The sequence below is a fragment of the Carlito syrichta genome, unplaced genomic scaffold (genome assembly GCF_000164805.1).
Source record: "Carlito syrichta isolate Samal-C Ts95f unplaced genomic scaffold, Tarsius_syrichta-2.0.1 Scaffold307711, whole genome shotgun sequence".
Classification (NCBI taxonomy): Eukaryota; Metazoa; Chordata; class Mammalia; order Primates; family Tarsiidae; genus Carlito; species Carlito syrichta.
In genome coordinates, this window is record NW_007251807.1 from 27,242 (window position 1) to 52,600 (window position 25,359).

A 25,359-nucleotide genomic window follows, 5' to 3' on the forward strand; every position below is an offset into this window, starting at 1 on the left:
CAGCAGGCACTCCAGTCTGGGCGACAGAGTGAGACTCCAACTCAAAAAAAAAAAAAACAATCCAGAATGTCTATGATCTGAAGTGTCTATCACTTTTCTGCTGGCATGACGCATGGGCTGCTTTGAGGGTCAGCCACAGTAGCGACAGTCAGTCTTCCCTGCTTCCTTGTCCCCACAGAACTCACTCAGGTACATCTCCATGGTGTGCAGGACATGACCTTGGAGATTGACACAGAGGTGGCAGCCAGAGTCTTGGGTTTGGAAACAGAGCACAAGGTTAAACTTTCGCTTCTTCAGACTGAGCTCAAGGAAGAAATCGAACTCTTAAAAATAGAAAACAGAAATTTACATGAGAAGTTGCAGCATGAAATCCATCTGAAAGAAGACTTGGAGACAGTAAGTAGCTATCCCTCACAGCAGATGCCTCCTGTCTTAAAGGCCTTGCTCTATTCCATTGAAGGCTTATGGTCCTTGGGTATACAGATGGGTCCTGGGGACAGCCCCAGGCTACATGGGCCCATTCACTTACATTCTTGGAACCATTCCTGGCCATGCCATCAGTGATGTTTGTATAGGACTTCATCAGGGTCAGCACAGGATTCTTTCCTCAGCTGAAGGCGAATTCTGACTCAGGAGTCCCTTCGGGAAGTTGTGCTGTGTCCATAGAGGGCTCTAGGAAGAGGTACCAGCCAAGTGACTGAGCACACTTTATTTGTGCCTCATGTGCTCCAGGCTCTTCCTGGTGCTGTGTGTTTTGTGCCTGTGGAAAGCACACTCGCTCACCCCCTTCATGGCCATTTTATGAGTGTGACAAAGTCACTGCCATGCCATTGTGAATGTTGACAAAACAATATAGCATGGACCTTCACACAGTTCTTGATGGACTTTGTTTTACAGGCAGCTCTGTTCAAGGTTTATCAGAATGTTGGAACTGTAGAGTTAAAGTGAACTGAGATTTTCATCTTTTTCATGTGTATTTTGACTAAATTTATTCCCTCAAACTCATGCTTGTGGCCAATTGTCTATATTTTGTGTTCTGCTTCTTCACCCTTATGATCTTCCCTGTGAAGATCTTTCTGGATTTTCATTCTCCATCAAGACAGAATTCACAGGAAGCTATTATGAAGTTTGATCACATGGAATTTGTTAAACTTAGGTCTTGGTGAGGACTTAAGCAAATTCGAGCTAAGGGTGAGCCCTGTGAGGGGCATGCCGGCCAGGATGTGCAGGCTAGCATGTGGCCAGCAGCCACGTGCTCACCACCGTCTTCAGTTGCCCATGTGTAGCCTTCTCAGGCATTTCTGACTGAGGACAGACTTGCCCAAGTGACTTTGATATTCATGGCTACATAAGAGGGGGACTCAAAAAAAAAAAAATGGAGGTGAGCCTTGTATTACAGGCTTCCCCTACCAGGTTAATGTTCTAGGAACCCATTAGCATCGGTGTACCAGCTAGCATTGTTGTGAGAGGCTACTTTTTTTTTTTTTAAGGTTTTTCACTGCATTTGCCCATTTCATGATGGGTGATTTATGTGTGCACCTGTCCATACCACACTGAGTGCTCAGCAGTTTTTGACCAAAAATGGCATGATTCCCATGCTCCGCCCTCCCTATTTACCCTATCCTGCTTCAAGTGGCTTTTTTTTGTTTCTCTGGATGAGAAAAGTCCTCAAAGGGAAATGTTTGCCGATGTGGAAGAGGTGACACAAAATATGGCAGAAGCAGTAAAAGGCATCAAAATGGATGAGTTCAAAAACTTTTTTAGGCAGTGGAAAAATCATCTTGATAGGTGGGATTGCATCAAACAAAGAGTACTTTGAAAATGATTGAAGTTTAAACATGTAGAAGTAAATACACAATTTTTTGTAAATTATGTTTTTTGGGGTACCCCCTCATACACCGTTTTATCTACTTATATCAATGACTAGGAAAGAAATGTGGAATTATCTCTTTTTAATTTTAATTTTTGCTTTGAGTATTTTGAGACTCTTGTTATACACATACACATTTATGATGTCTTCCTGTAAAATTTACCCTTTTATCATTAATAAAATATCCCTTTTCTCTTCTGTTGTATTCTTTGACTTGAAATAATTTTCATTTACTAATATAGTCATTCTAACCTTCATGTGCATTTTGTTTGCCTAGAGCACCTTTTTATTTATTTTAATTTAGTAAAAGTAAAGTGCCTTTCATGTGGCCAGGATATAGTTAGGGATTTTAAAATTCATTCTGATAGTCTCTGCCTTTTAATTGGCATGCTGAGTCTATTAATAGTTAATGTAATGATTGATGTGACTGGACTTAGGTCTTCCATTTTACTATTAGTTTTCTCTGTGTCTCATCTGGTTTTTTGTTGTTGTTGTTGTTACTCTTTTCCTTTCTTCTTGCCTTTTGCATTATTTAAATATTTTGTAGAATTGATTTTGATTTGTTGACTTTTATATTATACTTCTTTGTATTTTTAAAAATGTTTTTATGGTTGCTTTAAGGATTAGAATACACATTCTTAGCTTTTCACAGTCTTCTTGAAGTTAACTTTGTGTTATTTCACATAATTTTAAATCTTTATAATTGTATAGGTGCATTTATCTCATCCTCTTTGTCTTTTATGCTGCAGTTTTCATAGGTTTTGCATCCACTTATGTTGTAAATTCAATACAATGTTATAAGCTTTGAAAAATTGTATGTATTTGAAAGAAATTAAGAGAAAAAGTAGTCCACACTCATCATTTCCAGTGCTCTTCATTCCTTCCTGAGTTTGTGTTTGATATCATTTCCCTTCAGCCTGAGGGCTTCCTTTAGCATTTCTTGTTGTGTGCATCTGCTGTACACAGTTTCTCTGTTTTGAAAAGTCTTCATTTCACCTTTATTCTTGAATACTTTTACTACATAAATAAGTCTGGGGTGACAGGTTTCTTCATTCAGGATTTAAAGGTGTTGTTTGAAACCCTTGTCTGCTAATTTTATTATCTGTATCATCTTTGGGTTGGTCTCCATTGACTGTAATTTCTCTTTAGCATGGATTGTATTTTTCTGTTTATTCATGTATCAACTAATTTTGACTGTATCCTGGACATTGTGAACCATATATGTGAAGTCTCTGAATTCTGTTATGTACCTCTGAAGAGTGTTGGTTTTGCTTCAGCAGGCAGCTAAGGCAGTTAACTTGGATGATTTTGGCCTCCACACTTCATCTTCTCTGTGTTGGACTGCAGCACTGTGTTAGTTCAGTTCTTACAGCTTTAGCTGCCCTGCTTTGGGAATCTACCCCATATATGTGTAGATGAGGGCTCAGCCTAAGATTTGGGCAGGGTTCATTCCCAGATGTTGCAACTCTTGCACTCTGGTTCTGTCCTGAGGACTTTCCCTCTTATTATCCAGTTCTTATGGCACAAGTGAGATCATGGGATTTTGATGAGTGTAGCACAGATGAATCCTACTCTTAGCCTAAAAACCTGAAAAAAAGGAGAAATGGCCTGTTGCCATTCTTTCATCTGATGTTGAATCCCTTTGCAGGATCGACTTGCTTTTGCTTGTCTCCAGAGCTTTCAAGTAGTTTCTTATGTTTTATTCAGAGTTAATAGTTTTGTCCCTGAGAGGGTTGGTCTGCCTAGAGTTGCTCATTCATCACCAGAAGAAGGGCCCTAAATGTTATTTTTGGTAGCAGTTGAGGGCCATCTTGCCGCTTTTTTTTTGGTTGTGCTTTGTTTCTTATTGATGATTTTCTGTAGTTTATTGGCTTACTTTCTTCCTCTTTTTTTTTGAGTTGGAGTCTGTCACCCAGTCCAACCTGCTGAACTCAGGCGATCCTTCTGCTTCAGCCTTGCAAGTAGCTGGAACTACAGGCATGCATCACCGTACCCAGCTAATTTTTTGATTTATTGTAGAGACGAGATCTTGCCATGTTGTCCAGGCTGGTCTTGAACCCGTGGGCTCAGGCAGTCCTCTCGCCTCCACCTCCCAAAGTGCTGGGATTATAGGTGTGAGTCACTGCACCTGGCCATCTGCCTTTAAAATGTTTAGTTTTAGTTTATGGACTTCTTGCTCAAGTTCTTTCTATATCCTGGAATATACATTGTATAGATCAGGGAGACTTGGACTTTTCATACTGTGTTTCTGTCCTCTCTCTTGGACCTCCGGTTGTACTTGGCTGATGGTGGTTCTATGCCTTCTGTTGTAGTGGGCATTCTTTTTGGCATACACATGTTTTCCCTGCTGTTGGTCTGGGTCTAAACAAAGATGACCTCTAGCTCCTGCCTTTGATTTGCTGGAGTGTGTTGTTTTCAGTTGCTAGTTTTTGTCAAGGCCTACTAGCTCCAGAGATGAGGAACAGTTGGATCTATGTGCCAAGATGTGGAAATCATTTTACTTAGGCTTAGTTTAGTTTTACACTTGTTCTTTGTAGGTTTCTTCCATTCTCATTAACTTAAGAAACATTTCCATTGCTGTGTTCAGCATAATGTCTTTGTCGTGTGAAATTTCCTCATTTTCAGAGATGGATTGGGGTCATTGCTTCCAATAGCTGTTCCTTTAATTTATTTTCTCTTAAATATGTTATCTATAGGTAAAACATAATTTAGTTGAAGTCCACCAGGAAGAACTAAATAAAGCTAAGGAGAAGATTGAGCTAATGAAACAAGCAATCAAAAAAAAAGAAGCAGACTGGAAAGTTGTACGTGAGGATTTAAGGAGAGAAGCTGAAGAGAAGCTAACATTAATGCTTCTTGAACTGAGAGAAAAGGCTGAATCTGAGAAGCATTTAATAATAAACAAGTTTGAGCTTCGAGAAACTGAAATGAGGCACCTTCAGGACCAGCAGGCAGCTCAGATCCTGGACCTGGAGAAGTCCCTGATGGAGCAGCAGGGCCGCCTGCAGCAGCTGGAGCAGGGACTTGCCACGGATGAGGCGCAGGACGTGGAGCACACCATGCTCCAGGTTAAGGAGGACTGTGCCCTCCAACTGATGATGGCCCGGAACAGGTGGGTGGCGTGGGGGCAGTGAATTTGGTATGGAGCTGTCTCCTGGTCCCTGTAAGACCAGACGCTGAATGAAGGAGAAGGGCAGACCTTCTGGGACAATCTGCTGTGGGCTTATTTGGCAGAAAGTTCTGGAAGGACATAGAGCCAGGGTGACGTACTGAGTTTTCACCCTAAAATCACAATGTGACAGCTTTGTGCTTATAACAGAGACATGCTGGCAGGGACCATATTCAAACCTCCATGGAGCCTGTATTCCTTGGATGGATGTTGGCTTGCATCTGTTACTTCTCCATTGTTGTTTAGCAGAACCTTAAACCTCATTTATGAGGTAACATATGAACATGCAGTTTATCCATATAAGTATTTTTTGTGTTTTTAAGTTAAATAAATAATTTTTAAAAGTAAGCATTGTTTTCTAAAGTATGCACATAACTGAAATTTTAAATAAATTTAGTATGTGATCGTGTTCTTTGCCTCTTTTGGCACTAATTCCTTTTGCAAGCCTTAGTCCCTGGGGCTGTGGCAGCTGGATGTTGTGGTCTTTGGACCTGCTGTTCATTCTTGTTCTTTTGCCCTGCCTAGCCTTCCCCAGCATATAGGATATGCAGGTGTGTTCTGCTCTGGGGTTGGAGAACTCACATTCAAATTCAGACCCACCACATCTGAGGTGCATAAACATGGGCTAAATGTTCAACCTCACAATACCATGGTGCTTGTAGGACAAAGGAGATAATCTATGAAAAGCACTTTTATGTTATCTGGCAACTTGTTAGCACATAAAGATAATTATACCTGTTGTTATTTGTGTGAACTTAAAGCACATTCATAATGTGTCATTAGTGCCCGCTAGAGGACCTTTCCAAGATGCTTCCAGTTCCAGGCACTTCTTGCATCCTGCTAGGCTTCTCTGGTCCTTTCCTTAGAGTTTTTTTTGAGTTGGAGTCTCACTCTGTCACCCAGACTGGAGTGCAGTGGCCGCTCCCGGCCACCACAGCCTCGACCTGATGGGCTCCGGCGATCGATCCTCCTCAGCTTTCCGAGTAGCCAGAATTACAGGCGCGCGCTACCACGCCCGGCTAATTTTTGATTTATTGTAGAGATGAGGTCTCGCCTGCCCAAGCGGGTCTCCAACCCGCGGGCTCAGGCAATCCACTCACCTCAGCCTCCCAAAGGCGCGGGATTACAGGCTGAGCCACCGAGCCCGGCTCCTTAGAGTTCTTAATGCCCATCTCTGTCTTTGGAATCCAGTGCCACCTGCAGTTCTCTTTGAATTAAAGACAGTTCTCAGGTCTCTCTCTTCCCCATGTGTCTGTGAGTAATGTTTGTTCCTCCTGCGGTGCTGAGATTACCTGTGGACTCTCTATCTGGGGCCTTGGTTGGATGCCCTGTTGAGGATAAATGTTCATGCCTGCTGTGCCGTGGCTCCTGTAGGGGTGTGTGTGTAGTTTCTCCTGTGGGTGTTGTCTTCCCTTTGGTCTGTGACCTGGTGGTCACATGGCTCTGACTTTTGGCCTCTGAGCAGCCCTGTCTTCGCACTCTCACCTCTTCATGGTGGTGGAGATCTCAGGCTGTTTGTAGCAGAGAGAGAAGGAGCCAGAACAGTTACGGGAAGGATGATTTGAACAATTGAAGTGGTGTTTCCTGTGGGAAGTGTGACTTGGGTTTGTGAGGTTCGGTGCTTCATGGATGTGTATCTTGCTGTTCTGTGTTCACTTTGAATGTCACCTCAGGTTTTTAGAAGAGCGTAAGGAAATCACAGAGAAGTTCAGTGCGGAACAAGATGCTTTCCTGCGAGAGGCCCAGAAGAAGCATGCCCACGAGCTCCAGCTACTTCAGGAGAGGCAACAGGAGAGGCTCTTGGCTGTGACGACAGAGCTCGAGGCCAGACACCAGGCAGAACTTGGTGAGCTGGCAGCTTCCTTAGAGAGTGAGCGGTGGACCCTGCTAGATGCTCGTGTGGCTGAACTGCAGACAAAACATGCCGCTGAAATCAGTGCTTTGGAAACAAGACACTTGTCAAACCTAGATTCCCTGGAGTCCTGTTACCTGTCTGAAATTCAGACCATCCGGGATGAGCACAGGCAGGCTCTAGAACTTTTACAAGCAGACTTTGAGGAGCAACTGCAGAAAAAGGACTCTTTTCATCACATAATTTTGACTCAGGAGTTGGAGAAACTCATGCTGAAACATGACAAGGAGCTTCAGTCTGCAAAGGACAGCCTAAGAATGGAAATGAGCACTGAGCATGTTGAGAGTCTGAGAGCCCTGGCCCACAAGCTGCAGGGAGCACATCAGGTGAGCGTGGGCTATATGCTCGTGTGTTTTAGCTGCACATGTGTATGTGTGAATAGGTGTGTCTGTGTCCTGCACACATAGAAGATATCAGTAGTGACTTGTGGTACCGTGTGAAATGGGCTAAAAACAGTGAGTTTTAGGGTTATTTTGATTATAGACTCCCTGATAAAGGCTTTGATTTCTGATCTTAGAAACATGTACATATGTGGGAGTGCACAGAATTCTGTGTAGGATTTCCTGGGCTTTGGGGTGTTCCTCAAGGCTGACCTGAACCTCTGCAGGAAGACTTGGTTTCCAGGCCACAGCAGATAGATCTAATTTTCTGTTATGTATACAGAGCCTCAGTCCCCTCCTTTGTTGACATTTCCAGTTTCCAGAAATTAAATCCTTTTGTCACATTTCAAAAGTAGGGATGGTCTATTTGGCAGACACTTTAAGTTTTTAGCATGGAGGGGAATTTTTTTTTTTGAGTCAGAGTTTCACTCTGTTGCTCAGGCTGGAGTGTATTGGCACGCTGCTCACGACCACTGCAGCCTCAACCTGCTGAGCACAGGTGATCCTTCCATCTCAGCCTTCCAAGTAGCTGGAACTACAGGCGCATGCCACCATACCCAGCTAATTATTTATTTATTTATTGTAGAGATGAGGTCTCACCAAGTTGCCCAGGCTGGTCTTGAACCCCTGGGCTCAGACAATCCTCTCGCCTCGGCCTCCCAAAATGCTGGGATTACAGGCTTGAGCCACCGCACCTGTCATGAAGGGAAATTTCTAGTAACGTCCCTTTGCCCTAGGCTGGCACCCAACAGCAGAATCAATGGTGCCTGTGACTCACAAATAGGACATGATTATCTGACTTAAAACCTGTCTCACCTTGCACCCCTTGCACTTCCTCTATCCTCGCTAAGGTCTCTGGAGTTTTCTCTCCTTGAAATGGTTGAGGCGGCTCTGCTGGGCACTTGGGTGGCTGGGGTACCAGTCTGTCTCCCTGCAGGAAGGGGCTATGGATTTATTGTCCTGGAGTCAGTAGGGGATGATCTAGAGCTGATGATGCAAATAGAAATGCCTATTCTGGCAAATTATACTTTGTTAAATATTTAAGAAGTACATATCCCAAATGGTAACTTAGGGAGTTTCAGGCTTGGATAAAAACACAAGTTCCAGATGGCAGTGTCCATTTTCTGATGCAGGCGCACTGTGTGTGGAAACATGTTTTTTGTGGATGTGTGCTGTGTATGAAGGCGCACTGTGTGTGCACATGTGCTGTGTGTGCACATGCACTGTGTATGCAGATGTGCTGTGTGTGCAGAGACGTGCTGTGTGTGGAGGTGTGCAGTGAATGCAGGCACCCTGTATGTGTGGGAAGATGTGTTGTGTGTGGAGGTGTGCCGTGTGTGCAGGCGCCCAGTGTGTGTGGAGATGTACTATGTGAAGATGTGCCAGGAGAGTTTCCTCTTTCCCTGACTGGGGCTGATAAGTGTGAGATTCAGCACTCAGAATAGAAGAAAATAAGTAAACTTGCTTTAGTAACTGTGAGGACTTCACTTATGTTTAACTTGCTGGTTTCATGTGGCCTAAGGTTGTGATCGTGGGAGAATTCCTAGAAAGCAAAGCATGTTAGGCCCCCTCCCTGATAATGGGTCGATTATCAGGGACCCATAGAGACAATTGCCTATCTTGGGCCTCTGTGTCTCACCCTTGGGTTTACCAGGTGTCAGAGGAGTCTTAGGGATGTGCTATTTTTTTCTTTTTGTAAAAAGATGGGGTCTTGCAGTGTTGCTCAGTATGGTCTCAAACTCCTGGCCTCCAATGATTCTCTCACCTTGGCCTTCTGAGTAGCTGGGACAACAGGGTGAGCCACTGTGCCTGGCTCTGGATATGCTTCTTGGGACATGACCTCGGGGTGGGCCCCTTTCCTCTTGACCATAGTCTTTAGACATCAGCTTCAGCTTCTTTTCATTCCCAGCTTTGATGACAGGTAAACATGCTTTGGAGAACAGCCCTTGTTTCCAACCTGTGAATTTAAGTTAGATTTTCTTGGTTCATCTGATTTAAAGGAAATGAAGTTCTAAGAGAACATTCAAAAAAGAAGAACATGCAGATCATACTATGTATCTTAGATGACAGCTTGACTTTAGAGGTCACAAAACCTGCTTGTAGGAAGCATGAGGAATGCATATCACTTTGAGGTGTGAGAAGGTATGTGGGGACGCTGTGCCCGCGCGTGGACCCGCAACACTTCCAGATGCTTTCTCCTCAGGAGGAGCTGGCTGCTGCCCTGCGCAATCAGAGGCACCTGCTGGAGGAGGAGAGAATAGCAGCATTGGACACTGAGGTCCTGCTCCTGGAGCAACAGCACCAAGCAACCCTGCAGGAGCTTGGAGATGCACACATGGCTAAGATGCAGAAGGAGCGAGTAGAGCAGACAGAACTCGGGGAGCAGAAGGCTCCACAGGAGGAGGCTGCACAGGTGAGGACTCTGGGTGTGGGTCCTACAGGGCTGCCTCCCAAGCTTCTCCGTCCCCAAGTTTTCATTGGAGCACTGTGGCATTCACACATGTGCTTGGCAATGCATTGCTGGGTTGTGGGGCTGTGAGGTCTGTGCTCAAACACGCAGCTTCTTGGGGTGTGCAGCGTGTTGCCCGGCTAACAAGACCAACACAGAAGCAGGCACTTATGAAGTATCCCAATTGGCCTCCCCTCCCATCAGGGCCTTTGGAGGGTAGGCCTCTGACTATATCTACAGGTAGTAGGTGGCACTTGGAGAGACTGCAGGTCTGTCCTGAAGACCACTTGGCAGCAGGATGCAAAAGAGGGTGGAGGCGAACATGTTGTTTTAGGCAAGAGGTGCCCAGAGTCTGGGAGGTACAGGAATGAGGGGCCCGGGCCTCCTCCTGTGTGCGGTACCAGGCATGTGGGTGGGTGGCAAGGGATGGGCCCCTCTAATGTGGGTCTGTTGAGGGTGAGGTGGAGGGGTGGGGAGAGCCTAGGAACTGACAGAGGAGGCCATGGCTGATTGGGAGATGTCATCCCCACGAGAAGGATAAACTTGGCCCAGGCGGTGGCTAGGGCATTTGTGACTTGTGTGTTCATGAAGCAAGTTTAGATGCTCTTGGGATTTGTACACAGTGTGGTTTCTTTTTCAGACTTTTGAAACCTTTTATTAGAATATATGTAAGTATTTGTGTTAAATTATGTCAGATGAAGTCTAACAGAGCAATTAGAATCCCTCTTGGACTCCTGAGGCTGCCATGGAGGGAGCCTGGCCAGGGTCCTTGCAACCTGCTGTGGGTCCTGTTCCTCAGTTTCCTTGCATCTGTGCAGATCCACGCCCAACCAGCCGGGTCTCACCATATAAGAATTTGTATACCTGATCCCACCAAGGCATCGTAGTGTCACCGGTTGGCTGGCACACATAACATGCACATACAGTGTGTGCAGACACTGTACACACACATGTAATGCTGTGTACTCTACTGGCAGGCTGAAGAAGCCCTTGGAGTCCTTCCAAGGACCCTGCCTAGACATCCCTCAGGCCCTCCTCTTCTGTGTTCTTAGGTCTAAAGTTTGTGTCTTCTTGTCTTTCTGGAGGTGGAGGATAAGAATCTGTGTATGGAATACTTCACACATAACTTCTTGGTATTTTATTTGAAGCATTATGTATGAATTTATTGAGATGATTAGTTTTTGTAAGTACTGTTTCTAGGGGGCTTTTAAAACAAGGACATACGAATATCTCATTTCTAACCATGAAATAAGGCCCTTGCATTTGCTTAGGTTTGTTAGAGTGACTGCTCTTGTTTATGTGTGACATATTGACTGATTTCTGAAATTAGAATTTAAACTTTCTTCACATGGCAGTTCCCAGAATGAGTGTTAGAGGTTACAAAAAGGAAGGGAAGCAAAAAGAGAAAATTTCTCCCTTTTTTTAAAGTCTAGGTGTTGGTGTTCTTTTAGAGATTTGTTCCTTGTTCCCTTTAGTCTTGAGGGGCCGTCTCAGAGGGGTCTTGTGTCTGCCACAAAGATGCCTGACCTGCAAGGCTCCTTGGGGATTTACCTGCCAGGACCTCATAGTTCACGGTTGCTCTTTTCACTCATGTTCTTGTCACTTCTGCTTTGATTGAAAGGCAGGTTCCACAGGGAATTCTTCGAGAAGGCCAGCCCTTTTCTTTGTGTCTGAGAAGCTGGAATTTACCTGTAGGGCAGATGCCTGCAGCTCCGTTGTGTTGTGGTTTGCAGATTCGGATTGGTGGGAACAGCTCTGGGTAGATTAGTGACCCCTAGGGTGGATGCCATCCCCCTTGGTCCCAGGGCACTGTCCTGAGACCTGCCGGCATGCTGAGGGTATCTTTGTAGTTCCATCTTCTCTGAATAAATCAGATTGTGTTGTTTCTTTTTCCAGGACTCACACTAAAGAAAATCTGTCCAGTTCTTGCTATGTTCTCTTGCCCATTTTATCTGTCTGTAACACAAAGAGCTGTTCGCTGTTTGAAAACGTGTGTTTTTTGTGTTCTTCGGTTCAGTGCTGTGTTCCTCTAGGGTAACTGTGGTCCAAATCCTCCTAGGGCATCTTTGAAGTATTTTTCTAGTTGTGGTATAAGTTTACCCAAGTACACTATACATTTACTTCATTACCATGGGTATGCATGTTACTGTTTTATGTGATCGTTTTTGTCCAGCTGATTTCACAGAACAAAACAATTGGGTCTTGGGGAGGTAGGGTATGCTCTTTTATGTTAACTTTTTGTTGAGGAAAATTCCAACATATACTAAAAAATAATAATTAGCAAACCCTCTGGTCCCATTTCCTAGTGAGATACATGCTTAGTGCATTTGTACCCCTGTCTTCCCGATTATTTAGAAGCAAAACCAGACATCACATGTTTCATCTTTCCACAGTTCAGTGTCTGTTAAGTCAGGCATTTTCCCCTAGTATAATGCCATTCTAGCTACTCAAATCCACAGCAGTCTCTGCATTTCATCACATACCCAGTCCAGTGCCAGTCTTTTCTGGACTGGTTGTTCACATCAGAATCTCTTAATTTCATTTCTATGATGTTGGTTACTATCTCACCTTCCCTGTGAGCACATTGGGAGACCCCAGCCATAGCTGATGAGAATGCTTCCTGAGGGGTGGGCTCCTCCCTCAGGCTTTCCCCTGCAAGCGCACATGACGTAAAGTCCTGCTGAGGTATCCTGGATGTCAAGATCATTTTCTCAAAATAGCAGGAACATGCTGTCCTTCCCCTGGAGCCACTCTTGATCCAGGTCTCAAATATCTTTGCACCTGTTTGAAAAGCAGTATCACTTACCAGTAGTGTCATTCAGTGTGTGCATGTGAGGCACTGGGATTACTTTCCCTCTGCAGTTTGGTTGTAAGAAAAGTTATCTGAAAATGTAAGCTTGATTTCTTTTTTCTCCCATGAGGAGACCACCCCTGTGCTGGTAGCATCAAGCAGAGTTCTGGGATGCAGAAGCCAATCATAGTGCTTGTTCTATAGTTTTGGTTGTTCATGGCAATTCTTCTTTTCTTGTATTAAGAATCCCAAATGTATTTTTAGGTTAATTTTTGAAAATGTTGGAGAACCTATGGTCAATTTATATGTAGTCTGAATGTCTTAATTCATGATCAGTTGGATGTTTCCTTGCCTTGATGTTGGTGTCCTTTGTGCTTGCCACTGATTTGCTTTCTTCTCCTGGCAATTCTGTTTTCTTAGTGATTGTAATAGATGTAACATTTTTCTCTAAGTCTGTAGATTGTAGGAGAACCTGAGAGTAACTTTTAAAAAAAATCATTACATAGCTTTTATTTGATATTACATGTAAACCACACTAAAATAACTTTTAATAAGTAAAAGACACCCTTTTTAGATACAGAGAATTCTAATTAGATTGACATAGTTAAGACCAAAAATTTAAAATAGACGTTGCTACTTTATCTTCAGTTCTTGCTTTTAAAAGGCCAGTGAACAAAAAACAGGGGAGTGTTGCTTGGTTCTGACACAGTGAAGGGACTTCCCCAGTATTTAAGTGTATTCATATAACCAGTTATATAAGTCAAATATAAAACCAATCTCCAGTACATTTTAAGGTGGCATTCATCATCTTTGTGAAAAGTTGAACATTACTAATGAAGTACAATTTTGTCTTTAGAAGGGGAAAGCAGTGATAGCATTTACTAAGTTGGAATTACTATCAAAGTTTTAAAAACTGATCTTATTCACTTAACCACAAGCCAATCTTAGTTAAATCAGGACTGTCCAACAAAAATATTCTGTCAGCCACTCATGATACGAATTCTGGTATGTGAGATCAATTAAATTATGGTATACATAAAAAAGTCATGAGACATTTCTGTTTTGTAATGAATAAGGCAGTGGCTAGTTATTATTCATTAGTAGCTTTTTCTGAGATAAGCTATCAAGTCTGCCCTTCTTAATGCTGGTGAAGATCATTTTTGTTCCGGGGATGTACTTTGTGGGATTCCCCCAAATACTCCATCAGGGTATCTTCTCCCCAGGTGATGCCTTTGTTCTTTTTTTTTTTTTTTTTTTGAGTTGGAGTCTCACTCTGTCACCCAGGCTGGAGGGCGATAGCACACTCCTGGCCACTGTAGCCTCGACCTGCTGGGCTCAGGCTATCCTTCCACCTCAGCCTTCCAAGTAGCTGGACCTACAGGCATGTGCCACCATGCCCGACTAATTTTTGATTTATTGTAGAGATGAGGTCTTGCCAAATTGCCCAGACTGGTCTTGAACCGTGGGCTCAAGCAGTACTCTCACATTGGCCTCCCAAAGTGCTGGGATTATAGGCGTGAGCCACCACACCCAGCCTGCCTTTATTCTTATTGGCATCTGTGTAAGAGAATCTAGCAGCCTGACCTGTCTTCTGTCCAAAGAGTCCATGGAGATTTGGCTTAGTCTTGTGCTTGCCTCCCTTTTCCATGGCATGACACTGAGCACACTTCTGAACAGAAATCTGCTTGCTTTTCTCAATAACACACATATTTAATTCTCTTTTGTTATTGGCACTACAGATGATCCCACTCAGAAGCCAGACATTTCACTCTCTCCTTTTTAAACATTAAAAAAATTCTTATATTGACCTTAACATTCAAGGCTTGACAAATCATGCAGCACTGGAGAGAGATGACTGCCAGTGCAGGGGCCCTGTGGCAATTTCAGCAGAAAAACACACTTCTGCCAGACACCGCAGCTGTGCCAAGGCCCTGGGTCTACACGGTCATGTGTTGGATGCTGCTACTCTCCTGTGGGGCTGCACACCCTTGACACCTCCTTGCCTAGTCTCGCATGTCTCCTGGGGGCTGCCTGCCACTTGGAGCTGTCCCATTTCGCCTCTGTGTCATGCATCCAGCCACAGGGCCACTCCAGACCTAGGCGCATACTGGGCAGGACAGGCCACACAGAATGCTGGCGTGGCCCCCAATGGCATGAGAGACAGTGCCACCAGGCAGTGTTTGGTGTTTGTGCTCTCCAACCACACTTGTGCCATCTTGTTCTTCTTTGTTTGTCTCCATAAACAGCCTTAAAACCCTCCTGAAGCAAAGTGAAGGTTAACTTTGATGAACTGAGCCTGCAGCTGCAAGGCAAGCTGTGACTCTGTGCTGGGGGCTACCAGGCTTCAGCACAAGCAGGAGGGGCCGCTGCATCTGCTCATGTGTGTCCTGGCTGGGGTTCTGCGTAGGGCCTGCCCTCCACCCTCGCAGTTTTTGTTTTTCTGGGAATGTTTTAACTTGTCCTTCATTTTTGAAAGATATTTTCCTGGATGCAGAATTTATGATTTACAGTCCTTTTCTTTCAGCACTTTGAATATGTCTCCCACTGCCTTCTGGCCTCTAGTCTCTGATGAGATGCCAGCTGTTTACCTTATTGAGGATCCCTTGTGATGAGTACCTTTCCTCTTACTGCTCTTAAGACCCTTCTTCCCTCCCTCCCTTCCTTCGTCTCATTCTGTCACCCAGGCTGGAGTGCAGTGGTGCAATCATAGCTCACTGCAGCCTCTAACTCCTGGCCTCAAGTGATCCTTCTACTTCTGTCTTTCAAATAGCTGGGCCTACAGGTGTGTACTACCACACCTGTCAGATTTTTAAATTTTTTGTAGAGATGGGTTCTTACTGTGTTGCCCAGGTTAGTCTCGAACTCCTGGCCTCAAACGATCCCCCTGCCTCAGCCTCTCAAGGTGCTGGGATTATAGGCATGTGCCACCACACCCAGCCTAAGATTCTTTCTTTATCTTTCAAAAGTTTATGCTGTGTCTAGGTGTGGCTTTCTGAGTTTATGCTACTTGTAGTTTATTGAGCTTCTTGTATGTATGTATTTGTTGTTGTTGTTCATCAAATTTGGGGAGTTTTTGGCCATTGTATCTTTACGAATTCTGTCTTCTCTTTTCCCTCTCTCCTATCCTTCTAGGATTTCCATCATGTGTATATTGGTCTGCTTGAGGATGTCCCACAGTCCTTTGAGGCTCTACTTATTTTTCTTCATTTTTCTTTTGTTCCTCAAGCTGGATAATTTTAATTGATCTATCTTTCAATTTGCTGATTCTTCTGCCTGCTCAAATGTGCTGTTGCTCCTCTAGTGAATTTTTCATTTCAGTAATTGTACTTTTCAGCTCCAAAAAAATCTATTTGGTTCTATTTTATAATTTTTATCTTTTTGTTGAGGGGTTCTGTGTATGTGTTGGGCATACTTTCAGTGTTCTAACAGGCACTTTACACATCTGCCTTAGCCTTCACCTGCTTTTGCAGAGCTACAAGGTTAACCAAAAGTGAGAGTTGAAGGCCTTCTCAGGTCTCTGGCACAGGCATAGTCCTGCACATATTCAAGTCTGCTAGAAGCCCAGAATATGCTGGAACTTTTCAAACCTCCCTTGGCTATCTCATTCTCTAGTGTGTTCTTTTAAGTTCTTTTCAGTTCTTTGGTTAGTCTCTTAGTCCCAACTGGTATCTCCACTTCAGGCAACTGTTTGTCAACAAATGCCCTGGGGATAGGATTGTTGACACAGTGAGCTCTGACCCTGGTCACATGATGACCAGTTTGAGAATGAGGCTTTCCAGTGAGCTGCCAGACAAGCATGTTAGTAGTAGTTGGTGGAATGGTGCTTTTGGGGTACTCCAGATCCATTCAGTCCCCTATTCCACCCTGGTGGCTACTGGATTTTAAAGCTATTGCAGAGATTGGAATAGAGGGATGGAGTTAGGGCAAGTTCAGATACTCCAAAAGTTTGTTCTGATGGAGACTTGATTTTTGCTTTCTTTATTTTTTAAGTTTTTGAATAGAGATGGGGTCTTCCTTTGTTGCCTAGGCCTGTCTTGAACCCCTGGCCTCAAACAATCCTCCTGCTTCGGCTTCCCAAAGTGCTAGGATTGCAGGCATGAACCATTGCACTCGATCTCTTTGTTTCCAGTAGATACTCTTTGAATTGTTGCAAGCCTTTCTTATACCACAGCTCTGAAAAAGTTGATTTTGACAGTTTTTACCACCGTTGGCAGTGCTTTTATAAAGGAACAGAGTTTTGGAGGCCCTTACTTTGCCCTGCTTGTAGTGCTACCTCTTGTTTTTTAAAAAATAAGCTTATTTCATTAATATAAATTAATTCATTTAAGTAAACCATATTTAAGTTTCTATTATTTAGGAAGGAAGAGGGTTTATCTCTTAAAATGGAGGGAACCAAGACTTCAAATATCTTGAATTTCCATGGTCTTAGTCCCTTGATGATGGTGAGTTTCCTAATGTGATTATTTGAGATGACCCAGTCACCATTTGGTAACAGCAGCCAACTGTTGTTCATCGCACAAAGATGTCACTTTTGCAAACTTCTATCCCCTTTAGTGTGTTGTTCCTGAAACCAGGATTTTTTTAACGTTCTTGGCAACTAGCCTTTGAACATCTGTTTGCTAGGGTCAGTGGTCTTGCTCTGAGTTATCACTGCTCTTTGCAGATAGGGGGCTTGAAAAAACATTTGCCAAATGTACTGAAATCTGGCTAATAGCAGGTAAGTGGAATAAACATAGTTTTCTAGCTTCATGGTACTTTTTGTTGTTATGAATATGTACAGAGTGAATTTGAAAGTGGGAAAAAAGGTGCTGCACGTGAAAAGGGAGAGGTACCTAGGTGTGAGAGTGTGCAAGCACCGTCTCCTCACCCAGAGGAGGGAGCATCCTCATCTCTGCAGCTCCAGGAAAAGAATCACCAGATCCAACAGGTATGTGTAAAGTGCCTCTTCCTTGTCACTGCTGCTTTTTTGATTGCAAGATATGTGTAACATAAAATGTATCATTTTAATCATATTGAAGTAAGCAATTCCTTGGCATTAAGTACATTCACAACATTTTGCAACTTTCACCACCATCCATCTCCAGAACTTTTTCATTTTGTGAAATGGAAACTCTGTTCCCATTAAACCCTCACTTCCCAGTCCCTCCTTCAGCCCACATTTCACTTAACTCTTGATGGACACTTAGATTATTTTCCCCTTTTGGATATTCTGAGTAATAGTACTACAGACATTGGTGTACAAGTATCTGTTTGATTCCTGCTTTCAAATTTTTTGGATCTATATCTAGGAATGGAATTTCTGGATCATATGGAAACTGTGTTTAACTGTTTGAGGAACTGCTGTACTGTTTTCCACAATGGCTGACCATTTTTACTCTCTACCAACAGTGCACAAGGGTTCCAATTTCTCCATGTCTTCACTGAGAGTGTTATTTTCAGGTTTTTTTTTGATAATAGCTATTCTAATTATATCTTATTGTAGTGTTGATTTGCATTTACCTGATGATTAGTAATGTTGAGCATCTTTTCCTGTGCTTATTGGCCATCTGTATACCTGCTTTGAAAAAATGTCTGTTCAAGTCATTTGCCCATTTTCGAATTGGGTTTTTTTTTTGTTATTGTTGAGTTGCTCATTATTATTATTTTGAAGGCAAAGATGTTTCACACTGTCTTAGAGATAGTCTCATTGTGTAGCTCTCGGCATTATAGCACTGTGACTTTCTTGCTCTCACTTTTGTCATGAGGGTCACTGGATTTTAACTTCACTAATGAAGTGATTGGAGGTATAGTTTGTGTGTGGATGTGTGCCAGCCACTGTGCTGAGCATTACACAGTTTCCACATTCCTGTTCACTTCTCTCCCGCTTGTTGTACAGATGCCACAGTACACTGAGGTCCAGAGAAGGTTCTGTGAATTTTCTAAAATTCCATGGCTACTGAGAACCATTTCTGTTGGACTTCAAACACTAGCAGAGTGTTTTGGGAGGATCTAAAGATTTCTTCCTTTTTTTTTTTTTTTGAGTTGGAGTCTCACTCTGTCGCCCAGACTGGAGTACAGTGGCTGCTCCCAGCCACTGCAGCCTCGATCTGCTGGGCTCCTGCGATCCTTTCACCTCAGCCTTCCAAGTAGCTGGAACTACAGGCACGCGCTACCATGCCCGGCTAATTTTTTTGATTTATTGTAGAGATGAGGTCTCGCCAAGTTGCCCAGGTGGGTCTTGAACCCACAGGCTCAGGCAATCCACTCACCTCAGCCTCCCAAAGTGCTGGGATTACAGGCTGAGCCACTGAGCCCAGCTAGTATATAAAGATTTCTAACAAATGATCAGGGCAGGAGTATATGCAGCGGTCAGCAGCAAGAGGTAAAGTGTCATGTTCCTAGCAGCAGAAACCCCTCGTATGAGGGAAGGAAGGAAGGTAGGTGATGCTTCTAGGTCTATGCTCGGGAAGGGAAGGGGTAGGGAGTAGTGAGGTGCAGAGTTACCTCAACCTGGCAGGGGGGTTCTGTGAGGGAGAAAGGGCCTTTCAAAGGGTTTCTTTTTCTTCAAGGTAACAGGCAATTCTGCTGTACTATAATACATATATTCCAGAGAAGCTTCTTCTAAAAATACTAAAAATAACATGGCTTGTAGGCCAAATAGGATTATAGGTGTGCCCCTCAAAATCCTTGCAGCCTTATAAACTCAAGTACCCACAGAAACAATAGCAGTTCTAATAAAGTATTAGTATAATTACAAAGACATATTAAATTCCAAATGAAGAAAGGAAATGTAAAGTTGCTATGGTGATTTGCCTTTGAAAAGTGGAGATGATAGCTTGATGCGGGGTGGGGACTAAGAAGGGAGGATCCCCACATATGCTCTTGGAGTCTGAGCTGAGGCCGTGTGCATGTGTGGGCCCTGGCAGGTGCAGCTGCTGTCATCTGGCTGCACAGGTCATTTGTGTGCCCAAGGAAAACTCATGGGTGAGCATTGCCCTAGTTGGGAGTTACACCTGAGCTGTGTGTGTGTGTGACTGGGCAGCATCCCTAGTTGAAGAGAAGAATAAATGCTCCTTTGGCAAACCAAGCTCTTAAAAAATTTTCTTTTCATTGAGAAACAGACCTACATGCATTTTTTAAATGAGCTTGTTCATTTACAACAATGCTGTGAAATCAGTAATTGTGTCCCACCATCCAGAATCCCTTTGAGCCTCTGCCCTTACACGGGTAACCACTCTGCTGATGGTTCTTGTTTTTCTCTTATTGAAGTATTCCTGAACCATCTGTTACTTGTATTTAGTGGTTTTTGGCGTTCATACAAGGGGATCTGAAGTTGACTCTACCATAGATTGTTGGTGATGAGACTCGTCAGTGTTGATGTGTGAAGCGTAACTTGTTCATTTCTATTGCTGAATCATTTTCCATTATATGAATACACTGCATTTCATTCCTAGTGGACTTCGGCTTGTTTTTCATTTTCTACTATCATGAATAAAGCTATTGTGTGTTTTCCTATACTTATCCCCTGTTACAAATGTGTAGCCTCTCTTGAGATTATACCTAGAAGCAGGATTTCCAGTGGTAGTTCTCTGCACACACCTGGCTTGGTCAGGTAATGCCAGAGTGTTGCCAGCTTTCATCCTGACTGCTGTATTCTTCTCCACGTCCTTGCCAACATCTGGAATGTTCCTACTTTGTAATTTTTGTCAATTTCATGACTATAAATACATCACTGTGATCTTAATTTGCATTTTCATACTTCCTAACAGATTGAGCACCTCTTAATATGTTTATGGCTCATTTGTGTTTCTCTTTTGTAAAATGCCTTTTTGTGTCTTTTGCCATTTTTCTATTTTAAAATAGTTTTTTTGTCTTTTTCTTGCTGACTTATGGAAATTCTTTGTATATTATGGATTTATTCTGATTTGTGGTTTTTCTTCTTTTTGATGTTTTTTCATGAATGAAAGTCTTTGATGAATTTAACTCTATTACCTTTTTGTTCCTTTTAGAGTTTACACTTTCTGTGCCTTACTTAAGAAATCCTTTCCTACTTCATATAGATATTCTCCAAGGTTAATTTATAGTTTAATTTTGTGATCCACATGTCAGTTGCCAAGTGAAACTGAGATTGCATCGCAGAGCCACCGCAACCTCGACCTGTTGGGCTCAGGTGATCCTTCCACCTCAGCCTTCCAAGAAGCCAGAAGTACAGGTGCACGCTACCATGCCTGGCTAATTTTTAAATTTTTTTAAATTGTAGAGATGAGGTCTCATCAAGTCGCCCAGGCTGTTCTTGAACCCATGAGCTCAGGCAATCCGCTCACCTTGGCCTCCCAAAGTGCTGGGATTACAGGCTTGAGCCACCGCGCCCAGCCTCTTACATGTTTGTATTGAGCATTTATTTATGGTAAAAGCTGTCTGGTTTTTGTTTTTGTTTTTTAGATTGGAAATACAGTTTATTTAGAAAGTAAATTAGAGGGTGGGGGAGAGACAGAGAAAGAGAAAAGATTCACTTTCCCAAAGTAGGGGAGGGAGCCAAAACTTAAGAAAACATGGCCTGGCCTTAGCACAGTGAAAACATGGCCTGTCCAGTGCTTCACAAAAACAATGGCCAAAGCTATCTGTTTGAAAGTTTTCTTGTGGGACAATTTTTTGTTGTGGGAATTACCAGTTTAATTTTTAATAGGATTATTTCTGTTTTCTGTTTTATATTCAGCTTTATTAAGATGTTCATTTACATTTCTTTTTTCCTCATCAGCGTTCCTGGAGATTTATCTGTTAGGGACTTCCCCTTAGTTACCATGTGCTTTTGGTGGGGTGTGGAAGGGCGAGCAGGATGTGGCAGGGCGAGCAGGATATGGACTCTCCCACGGCCTTCCTGAGCCGAGGTGGCCATTGTGGTGGGTCCTGGCTTGCTGCGAGGTGTGCAGCACAGCCTGGGGCTGTCCACTGTGCCCGACTCCTGTCCACCCTCACTGACTGTGCACCAGCAGTTAGACACAGCCTTGCCTGGAGTCGTCTGAGACTGTGTGATATGGAGTTTGGTGCATGTACTGCTGTGCTTCTGTTTCTCTTCTGGTCAGAGTTTGCCATATTGAAACTTGAAGTTTCTGCTTATTCATGCCATTTTCTTTACTCTTACCAGCTATGTGTGTGTTTGAGTGTGACTTATTAATCCCTGGTTTTTATATGATGTGGTTTTTTTTTTTTTTCTGTCTTCCCTCTGTGTACCACATGGCTGCTGTGATCATAGTTGGTATCTGTTACTTGCAGTACATTGATTGCGAAATTACACTCTTCCTCTGGTCTGTGTTTTCTTTTTGTACTGTCTGTTTTCTCCATCCTATACAGCTGTTCGCCTTTGTCCTGGATAAGGGCACTTGCTGGCCTGACACTGTGGCAGCACAGGGCTTCTTCATCTGGTGCCCATTCTTCTGCCCCAACTATTTTGTCTCTGAACTGGAGCCCATTAGGGATCCCTGCCTTGTGATGGCTTTGGGAGGTGGCATCCCTGCATTGTCCCCGTAGGAGGTGTGTGACTATACTCTTTCTGTGGTTATTTCTCTGAGCTGGGTGGTGATGCTCTGTTGTAGCCTCCTCTGCTCTTTTGTCTTCCATGTGGAGGATGCCTACATTCATGTTGGCAAACCCAGCCCGACCTGAGAAAGCCCAGTTGCAGCTTGGGTAAAGGGGCTCAGGCTGATCTGCAGCACTTGGTGCTTATTTCCAAACTACACCACAAAACCTCCAGAGCCCATGGCCCATGCGTGGGGCAGCCCTGGGTAGCCCATGGTAGTTGCAACACTCAGGGCAGCTGGTGTTGCCTGCACCACTGAGACATATAGCTGTTGAGTCATTTTGCTTTTAGAGAGAAATATGTAAGCAGGAACTTTGCCTGCCTGGCAACTAATTTTTGTTGTAAATGACCAGTTACAGTGACTTATTTATTTGTGTATTTGTTTTCTTGAGTTGGAATCTCACTCTTTCATCCAGCTAGAGTGCAGTGGTACAATCACAGCTTACCTCAGTCTCAACTTCCTGGGCTCAGGCAGTCCTTCTGCCTCAGTCTCCCAAGTAGCTGGGACTACAGGCACGTACCACCATGGCCAGCCAATTTTTTGAGTTTCTTGTGGAGACGTGGTCTCATTTGGTTGTGTAAGCTGGTCTTGAACTCCTGGGCTCAAGCAGTCTTCCCTCCTCAGCCTCCCAAAGTGCTGGGATTACAGGTGTGAGCCATCATGCCCAGCCTAGTGACTTATTTTGAATTGTTATTTACGTGTGAATCTCTGATGAATCTGCCCCTTCCCTCCTCTAGCAGCAGGTGTGGGCTGGAGGTGTTTGTTTCTTCTTTGTAGAAACCATCATCTGCTCTGATGGGGTTGTCGATATGTTTCTTTTGTGAAAGTAATGAATAATGGAGGAGAAACCATATTAATAATTTTCACTTTTAATCATTACCAGGTTTACTTCTTACCATATTTTTATTAAATGTACAGATGCTTCTCAACTTACTATAGGGTTTTGTCTCAACAAACACCTCATGGGTTGAAAACATCGTAAGTTGAGGAGCATACTAAAAGCACATCACCTTTGCACCATTGTTAAATTGAAAATTGTAAGTCAAGGAGCATACTGAACACACATTGCCTTTGTGCCATCATAAAGTTGAACAACTGTTAATTCAAATCCTTGTAAGTTTGAACCGTCTGTAATAAAAGTTATGGTGAAAATCTCTTACCACCATGTCTTTTTAACTAAGTAGTCCTAACTAAAGCTTTAACAATTCTTCTCAATAGCTGAAAGACCAGGTTTTATCCTTAAGCCACGAGATAGAAGCCTGCCGTTCTGAACTCGAGATGCTGCAGCAGAGGCGGGAAAGGGAGAACCAGGAAGGTGCAAACCTTATCTCTATGCTCAAAGCCGACATTGACCTGTCTCATGGTGAAAGGTCAGTGTGTCCTCAACACTGATGTCCGCTCTGCACATGCATCCACCAGTCACTGGATGCCATTGGTTTCCAGCTTGCTCCTGGCCCCTTGCACCCATTACGATGTTTCCATGCATGTTGATCTCTGGTAGATGGAGACCCTGGGCCACGTTATTCTTCTCACTGAAATAGATTTTAAACACTGAGAAGAATACACCTGCCTCTTACCACTTGCTTTGCCAAAACTTGCCCTGTTGTCTCAGCTTCCTGATCTCCCACTGGATGGAGGATCCATGTCCTCCAGCCCCACGGGGACAACCATCTCTGTGCCTGAGGCATACTCATGTCCTTATCTGGTGTGCAGGCCAGTTAGCAGCTCCCCATCAAGCTTCTAGGGCAGGTTCCTATGCTGTACCAGCATGTGTGACGATGGGTGTCTCCTGTCGCAGAGGGTGGGTTCCCATACTGTGACTGTCATGCATGACAGGTGTCTCCTATCTCAGGCAGGCCCTCCAGAGCATCCTGCGGAGGCTGCTGAGTTTGTTAGGAGAGATACTGCAGGCAGCCATTGCCCTGAAGAACCGGATTGGCGAGTGTGTGGGGCTCTGCCTGGATGATGCAGGTGCAGGCCAGGCCCTGTCAGCAGGTGAGTCCACCAGCACTGTCCTGGCCCCTGCACCTTCAGCTCCTTCTGTGGGCTTAGGAAAGGCTGCTGTGTTGGGGACACTCTTGGAGGACCTACTACTGTTGTTTCCTGCTAGTGCCTACACGTAGAGGAGACTGAGCCTTGGGCCTTGGGTGGGTCTACCGGTTTCTATGGGTGTGTTTCTATCTTCTGCTTAGGAAAGGCTTGTGTTTTGTTTGTTTTGTTTGAGTCAGAGTTTCACTCTGTTGCCCAGACTGAGTGCAGTGGCATGATCATGGCTACTGCATCCTTGACCTCCTGGGCTCAGGTGATCCTTCTGCCTCAGCCTTCCATGTAGCTGGAACTACAGGCACATATCACCATGCCCAGTTAACTTTTTTATTTACTGTCGAGGCAAGGAGTCACCAAATTGCTTAGGCTGGTCTCTATCCCCTGGGCTTAGGCAAAGGAAAGGCCTGTTCTTGAGGTGGATGGTGTCCTCAGCATGTGTGGGTTTGCTGGGTGGCCTTTTAACCTGCGGTGTGTCTGCACCTGCTTATCTCATAGCTCCAACACTGGAGGAGACATGGTCTGATGCAGCCACACTGGAGCAGGACCAAACTTTGTCTGGATGTGCAGAGATGTCTTCAATGGCAGACATCAGCAGTCACATACGTGAGAGCTTTCTGATGAGCCCAGAGAGTGTGCTGGAGTGTGAACAGCCTGTTCGGAGGGTCTTTCAGAGCCTTGCCCTGGCTGTGGATAGCCTCCTGGAGATGGCCCTGGGCTCCAGCAAGCAGGTGAGGCCAGGTACCTCTGGAACCGGGTGGAGCAATGGGTGATTGGGTAGATGGTGACATGGCACGAAACTGGCTGGTGTTGTTGTGGTCACTGCACCTGGACCTTTTCCTGGGCTCTCATGCGGTATTTCCAATTTCCACTCAAACCAGGCAGCCCAAGAAAGGAGCATTCTTTCATTTTTCAGGTTGATCTGACTTCCAGAATATACTCTGTCCCTTCTTTCTCAGGGCTTTTGGGGATAGAAATGTCCCTTCGTATTGTGTTTAATCTTCTGTTACTTCCAACCATATTCTCATACATGCTTTTCCTTACATAAGAGTCTTTCCTGAACTAGCATTCTTAAGGTGGGCTTGCTGTGAATGACAGATCGAATCTCAGTTTATTTAATTAGGGGAATGCACAAATGTGCTTCCTTCACTTGCTGCTCTACTGCAGTTCCACATTGAATGTTTTTAT

At 44.0% G+C, this 25,359-nt stretch overlaps 1 protein-coding gene across 1 annotated transcript in view; it reads left to right on the top strand.

Annotated features, from left to right (window-relative positions):
* The window catches only part of PCNT (pericentrin), a 104,332-nt gene that overhangs the window by 14,205 nt on the left and 64,768 nt on the right, over positions 1 to 25,359 (top strand). The window contains exons 10-16 of the mRNA XM_008064573.1: positions 179 to 396; positions 4,567 to 4,982; positions 6,713 to 7,277; positions 17,352 to 17,498; positions 23,347 to 23,502; positions 23,985 to 24,123; positions 24,670 to 24,902. Of these exons, the coding sequence (XP_008062764.1) occupies positions 179 to 396; positions 4,567 to 4,982; positions 6,713 to 7,277; positions 17,352 to 17,498; positions 23,347 to 23,502; positions 23,985 to 24,123; positions 24,670 to 24,902 (1,874 nt within the window). The remainder of the gene's footprint in view (positions 1 to 178; positions 397 to 4,566; positions 4,983 to 6,712; positions 7,278 to 17,351; positions 17,499 to 23,346; positions 23,503 to 23,984; positions 24,124 to 24,669; positions 24,903 to 25,359) is intronic.